Source organism: Gymnoscopelus microlampas, assembly GCF_963454915.1.
Source record: "Gymnoscopelus microlampas genome assembly, chromosome: 6".
Lineage (NCBI taxonomy): Eukaryota > Metazoa > Chordata > Actinopteri > Myctophiformes > Myctophidae > Gymnoscopelus > Gymnoscopelus microlampas.
This window is the reverse complement of record NC_139943.1, coordinates 26,526,410-26,533,909: the sequence shown is the minus strand read 5'-3', so window position 1 is coordinate 26,533,909 and position 7,500 is coordinate 26,526,410. Positions and strand designations below refer to the sequence as shown.

Genomic DNA, 7,500 nt, shown 5'->3' with positions numbered 1-7,500 from the left:
TCTGTCACTGCTCTGTCTGGCACTAATGGACACAAAACCCATTGTGACAGACAGGCACATTCTTTGTTTTGATCGGCCATCATTAACAGAACCATTTGTAATACCATTACATGGTACCAAGTCACCCAGTCACCTCAGCGACAGCGTACCTGTAATCAGGAAAAGTGCTTAGACACAGTGGGGTGTGTCTGATCATTGGCTCTTATGCATCAGAATGGCCTCATTAATAATTTGCATAGCTTATGAATCCTGCTGGACTTAAAATGGAATGAAACAGAATAGAATGAAAGCTGACCTTTACGGATGAGTGAAAATTGAATTTGGCTCACTATATTAAGCCATAGACCCTGGCCAAGCCATTATTAGAATAGTTTTTTTTTCTTTCTTAGATTAAGCTGAGTGTTCAACAGCCGCCATCAATCCTGCGTGAAGTGAATTCAGTCTGAAAGTTTGACTCACCAAAGTTTCCTCTCATTAGAGTTAAGTACAGTTCACCTCGAGGTGCCAGGTCTCAGTGCTGGTACGCAAGTATCAATACCACAACGTAAAAATACTTTGTTACAAGTAAAAGCCCTGCATACAAAATCTTACTTAAAGTAATACTTAGGGTGACCAGATCCAAACAGGGCCAATGAGGGACAGATTAACCCGTTTCGCGGGACATCGCGGGACACATGCACGCGCATTATTGGGCGGATTGTGTCCTGGCTAACGCCTGGAACGATAACATCTCTCACGCGAGTAACAATGGCGGAGCGATCGTGCATACAAAATGAGTCGTTTTCCCCAGCGTAAAAAGTTTCGGAGTTATAGGGGTTTTAGAGAAGGAGATAGAACGGAAGCGGATGGGAGCCATGTTTTTTGACATGGTGATTCATCTGGCCTATCCTTCTCAGAATCACCACGGGTGATCCCAGAGCTGCTCCTGCCCCTCCCGTGTGAAAAAAAAAAAAAAAAAAAAACATCACCAAACATGGTTCAGACCGTGTTCGGCACCAAAGCGCTACTCTGTGAAAACACGGTTCAGACCGTGTTCGGCATCCGATGTGTTAAGATATTGTAGGATTTGAAGATCGAAAAACAACAGAAAAAGAAAACACAGCTCACGGTAACTAAAGCTCCACGGGTTAAGAGAAACGATCCACAGATCAAGAACGCTTTTTGAAACGCTTCCATCTCCCGGTGAAAACAAATGGAATTCTGGGTAACGGAGGAATAAACGAACGGCCTGCAGTGACGGTAATGACCAGCAGAGGCTGCTAAAAATCGTTATTGTGGACCTGCATTGTATTACTTTAAGTCAAAGTACAAAGCATCAAAAAAACTAAAAGTAACTTGGAGCTCATTTGAATGTGGGTACTAGTGCTGGGTCGGTTAAAGGAATACAAACACAATTTAGTTCAACCTTTATTGAAAATTCTCACATTGGGGGAGACCCTCATTAACAATGATGCCAAGATTAGACATAAGCTAAGAAATAACATAAGAACAATAAAGAAAGACAATATGTTGATAAAAATCTGTTAAAACAGTTGAATACAGGCAATAAACGGTTATTGAAGGCCTTGAATTCATTGAGATTTTTTTCTTTCTGTCACATGCCTTCATGGTAAATGAAAAATCTAAAAATGGAGAAAATATTAGCAACAGCAAAATTCACACAACTCTCACAGTATAACCCAACTGTCCTGTTGTGTGGTACTTCCCTGCACTGCACTTTTGCTCAAACTTTAATATTTAAAACACTTCCAGTGTAAACTGGAGTCTCATGCATGAAGGAGCAGACCTGGGCACGCGCCTGGGTTTCAACACAAGCTGAGTTGACATAAAAATAGATTATGCATTAAATATTCATTAAAATAAAAATACTGAATAATCGAGGTTAAAGTTATGAATGCATAAAAAGAGAATAATTATTCATTACTCTACAAAAAAGGGTTTGTAAAACAAATGTAAAATATATTTATCAAGCATGTTTTAATGGGGCATGCAACGGGGTGACCCGATAACCGAATGGTTAGGGGTGCATACCACATGGGCTCTAATACCTGACAGCGAGTCCCTGGTTTGATTCCCGGCCTGCTGGTTTCCTGTCTCTCTATATTGTATACCTGTCAAGTAAAGGCTCAGAAAAAGGACCAAAAGTAACAGGGAAAAAGAGGCTAAGCTGATTTTGAAGTTTGTCTTCCAGGTCCAGTTAAGAACTACAGCAGTTTAAAAACATGGCAGGCTAGTAAGCAGCTGCACATTCTTGTAAGCAATGCAACTGCAGCTAATACAATTAATAATGGGTGTGTTAGATTTAGGTGTGCCCAAAGCCATGGATGTGCCAATGTGCAAGCATAGACAGTTGTCAACCATATTGTCAGTACACATTGACACACAAAATTTAACAAACCAATTCATTTTATTAGCTGCAGCTATCTTGCTTCTGTCACGGTCGACTATAAGGACAGTCTTAAGGCCAATTCATGCTTTGCGCGACAAGTGGCGAACGACATGTCACACTACAAAAGTAATGTAAATACTGTGGTGGTGACACCACCTTCACAGATGGTGTCACATACCTCTGGGAAAATGACATTCACTTCCTTGTTTACATTTTGTTTACATTTTGTGGCTTGTTGTCAGCTCAAAAGCATAAATTGACTTTTTTTGACATTTTTTTACCCTGCTGTAGTTTCTCCTTTAAATTCACCGCTTCCACCACATTACCAATATTTGTGCTTTGGCACCGACGACAACTCCAGTTAGATCACGTCAAGAAGAGGTTGTTATGATCCCTGTCATTTTCATCTGCTGTTCTGTATCTGTTCTTTTTATTCTGTTTAAAACACGTTGTAACCTTGTTAGAAAAGTGCTATAAAGTTGTATTATTTATAATATTTTTTTATGTGGCTGCAGTTATTGAATGAAAGCTGACATTATAGCAAGAGCTTTTATGGGATGGAGGAAAGTGGCAGAGATGGAGTGCTCCTCTCCTCCCAATTACCCCTCCATCCATCAGTCCTTCATCCCATCATCTGTGTCTTCCTATCCTTTCGCCTCTTCCGTCCCCTCTCTCTTTCTGCGGCGTCTATTATTTTTCATGATTGACGTGTTCTTTCCATTTTCAGATAAAACTCATGTTCATAACATATTAGAGTTGAGTAAATTGAGAACATCCAACAATATTGACATGTATATTTCTACATGAAAACAAAGAGACACCTCCCCCCCCCCCAAATAACAACATCAAATAAAATGAACCGAAAAATAAATCAGCAATCTAATTATAACACAATCTAATTCAGCTTTGATCATGATGAAACAAGACTAATAATAACCAATTAGTTCAATACAATACAGCATAAACCAGATTTACTAAAAGGGGGGGAAAAGTTACACTGCACCAGGCCCTAGTCTAGTCCTGTGTCAAATTATAAACTTCTACCTTATACATTAGTCTGAATGATAGGTCTTCCATTCCAGCTAGTCTACAGTAGACACAGCAGGGGAGGATGAGACTTTCCATACCAAAATAATAAGTTCACATCCTAGCATTAATACTGTCTGCACACATTTTGCGTCCCATGATGCGAAGTCAGACAATAAGGCTCAGGGGTCGTCAAAGATACATAGGTTAGGGGGAAAAGGGACATTGTGTACAACAACTTTCATGAATCATGAATCTCCAACCAAAACTTTTGTGTTTTGGGGCAACCCCACAACATACAGTATGGACCAATGCACCCTTGTTGTCACCCTGACAGCTCCAGCATGTTGGGCTTGGCGTTAACATGAGTAATGATGTCCAGTAAATCCTATTTATCTTGAGTTGAATGAGCCTGGTTTTGAGTTCCTTGGACATCTTTCGGATCTTTCGAAGACCCAAAGATTTGGACTAACAAGTGTCTAAGCTGTGAATTATTTCCAGAAATGATGCTGAGGCAGGTCAGAGGTCACCTTAAATCATGAAAAGATTTAAGTGTACTGCCTTCATAGAGGTCATCAGGCACCCCTTATAGCATTACACCCCTACCGACCCATGGCATCCAGCGATTTTCCTAAGCAATGTTTAGGATTTAGCCACACAATTGGAGGAACAACAAAATAATCTCTCTTCCATACCCAGTGCATGTGTAAGAGAATAGGATTTATGTGTGCATTTGGTGGGAGTTTAGTGGAAAATAATAAAGGGGGAGCAGGCTACACAGTTCAGTTTGAGGCGTTTATCATTACAAAGAAATCACACCATCTGTCGAACTGCTTAAAACATTTACTGCAAGTGGAATCTTGATTGGGAGTGCTTGCACAGGGTTACATAATAAAATCCTCAGTCTCAATTCCTTCATTCGTAACTCAGAGAGTTGCGGGTCCATTTGGTTCCATTTGCACACAGAGTTGCATTAATACAGAGGATTTTCCTGTGTAATACACAAGTTATGCAGCTTCTCTTTTTTATTGATCCTTCTTTGCTAGTTTTTTGGCCTCCTTCGCTCCATCTCTTTTTCATCTGTGCCTGACAGTTGGTTGAGCGACCTCACAGACCTCAGAGTCTGTGGTCTGTAGTTCTTTCTGCCAGTGAAACATTCACTGCCAAAAGAGTCCTGATGCACTGAACTGCAAGGATCGAGCCTGATTCCTGTCAGTCTTGTTAGCCCCTGCCGTGTGCGTGTGTGTGTGTGTGTGTGTGTGTGTGTGTGTGTGTGTGTGTGTGTGTGTGTGTGTGTGTGTGTGTGCGCGCGTGTGCGTGCGCGTGCGCGTGCTTGTGCTTGTGCATGTGTGTGTGTGCGCGTGCGCGTGTGTCTGACTGCATGCGAAAGCTGTTCCTCTGTTTCTGATCCTGCTCTTTTCCATCCTCTCTTCTCCCTCTTTCCTTCTCTCCTTTCCTACCTTCCTTCTCTTCTCTGGTCCCCGTTCCTTCCCCATTCTCTCCTTCCGCTGCCCCTGTGCTGTGATGTACTAGTAATGTTGACACTAAGGAGCTCTGCGGTAAGTGATGAAGTGCGAGTGCACATGCATGCACGTGCGCATACAGACACACACACACACACACACACGTTTGTAATACTTGTGAGGACATCAAAATTGTAGGATGCCGTTGCGACGCGAGCGACACATTGTGAGCTTGTAGATCGCCAATTGTATGGTGTGTGACATCGCTACACACTGCTAAGTATAAAATCGGGATAACTTTAACTAACCCTTAAACCTAACCAAGAAATGAACCCTAAACCCAATCTGAATGTTTTTCTAATTGTAAACCTAACTCTAAAAATCTATTTTAACCATAAAACCTTTTTTCCTTATGAGGACCAGGAAATGGTCCTCACAATGTCTGTTCCTCAAATTGTACTATCCTTGTGGGGACATTTGGTCCTCAAAAGTATAGTAACACACACACACACACACACACACACACGCACACGCACACGCACACGCACACGCACACGCACACACACACACACACACACTCTGAGTACCTCTTCATTACAGTTTAAATCAATAAAATAAAACATGAAAGATGTAAAATAGATTGTACTCCGTTGTAATCAGACTCAGCTGCTCACTTAAGCACTAATAATCAGCTCATATCCTGTTCCCGAAACTTGTATACGTCTTTGTAATGTGTGCGCAAACGCGTGTGTGTGTGTGTGTGTGTGTGTGTGTGTGTGTGTGTGTGTGTGTGTGTGTGTGTGTGTGTGTGTGTGTGTGTGTGTGTGTGTGTGTGTGTGTGTGTGTGTGTGTGTGTGTGTGTGTGTGTCTGTGTCTGTGTGTGTGTAGATTATTTTGCCAAGCACATGGGAGACTATGAGGGAGTGCTGGCTTCGCTGGAGACTCTCAACCTCTCCATCCTCAAAGCCATGGACTTCACTAAGAAGGTCAGTGTATGTACTGTATGATAACATTAGTGTCTCTCAGGGCCCTATCTTCTCCCTTAAGCCTAATAGTATTAGGCATAAGCCAAACCATACATGCAATGTAAGCCGGGGGTAGCACAGGTGTTTTAGGGCAGTGGTTCTCAAAGTGGGGTCCGGTGACCCCCAGGGGTCCTTGGAGGAGTTCCGGAGGGTCCCCAGCGAAATGTGTTATACAGTAATACGTAATACAGCATCACAATTATGTTAAGCACTTTATCCTGTTATACGTTGGCTATTCAAAAATAGCAGATATACAGTACAAGCTCACAGCGCGGCATGAAGTGACACGCTGTGCGTCTGCTTGTACATCTGTTATTTTTGATTTTTTTTTTTTAATCTTGAAAGTATTGGAAAATGTCATGCCCCACGTGCAAAGCCTTATCAATAAGCCATTTTTTTTTGCAGGAAATAGGGCCCTGTAAAAATATCACCATTCATAAAATATATCTTTTGCCTATTGCCTAGAGCCAAGTATGTTCTCAACTGAAAACATTTGTTCTCTGCTGTGTACCTTTTCTTGCACAATAACTTATGTATTGTTAATTATTTTTATATAATGTGGTGATAAACTCAACACACCCAAACACACACACTGTACTGTACAGTATATATACTGTACTGTATATGTGTTTGTGTGTTTGTATATTTACTGTATGTATGTAATCTATGCAGTGCTAGGCAGATTTGTGTACGCAAATTTATAATGGACTGACAAATCGGACCGCTATATCTTGATCACATGACTCAAGAGGCTGAGTTGAAAAAACGTGGGGTGGAGGTTCTTCCTGGGGTGGTGTGGCCTACTGGAAGTGTGTGTTGCAAAGTTTCATGCCAATGGTCCAGTGGTGTCTACAGTCACACACACACGGACAGGAGCAAAAACTTAATCTCCACCCCCGGGGAGTTCCGGCCTGGCGGAGATAATTACATCCAAAGTGGGCATACCTAAAATGTAGTTACTGTGATCAGCCTTTGGATGGCAGTAAATTAAAAATACAAATAATTTGAATTAAAATCTTTCTCCGAACGATTAATCGATTTTTCTGACCAATCACTAATTTGGAGTCCTACGTCATACAGTAGGAACAGTACGTCCTACAGTAGATGACTGACCTCAGAGGACGTCCCAGATCCACACTGAAGCCCATGTGGATCCCTGGCGCCATATCATTAGATTTTTATGTAGCAGCTGGTGCCTTTCCCCACTCATATACTGTTTGATATTGTTGCTGTCGGGTGGAAACCTTGTATGTCCAAAACCTTTATTTTCACTACTTTTGTACGACATTCTTGTATGACGAAGTAGGACATTAGTTTACGTAAAAAAATGATAATAATTGAAATATGGAGATACAAGGTTTCTGCCCGACAGCAACGATATCTTGGTTATGCCTTTCAGGTGTGTGTGTGTGTGCACTCACATCATGGTACTATGTTGTCCTTCTGTTTCTCGCTACAGTATCTCTATGTTCCAGATCTCTTTTTCAGCTGCGGGGCGTTTGGAGGTGCACAAATGTGCGTGCACGCACAAACTCACATACACACACACGCCTGCGCACACACGCATACGCGATACACAGTATCTGAGTTACACACA

At 41.7% G+C, this 7,500-nt stretch overlaps 1 protein-coding gene across 2 annotated transcripts in view; it reads left to right on the top strand.

Annotated features, from left to right (window-relative positions):
* Positions 1–7,500, top strand: part of necab2 (N-terminal EF-hand calcium binding protein 2) — a gene marked incomplete at its 5' end in the record, with an annotated part of 150,747 nt that overhangs the window by 48,736 nt on the left and 94,511 nt on the right. For both annotated transcript variants that reach the window (XM_084059980.1, XM_084059979.1), the window contains 2 exons: positions 4,949–4,974; positions 5,767–5,864. In XM_084059980.1, coding sequence (XP_083916106.1) covers positions 4,949–4,974; positions 5,767–5,864 — 124 coding nt within the window. The remainder of the gene's footprint in view (positions 1–4,948; positions 4,975–5,766; positions 5,865–7,500) is intronic.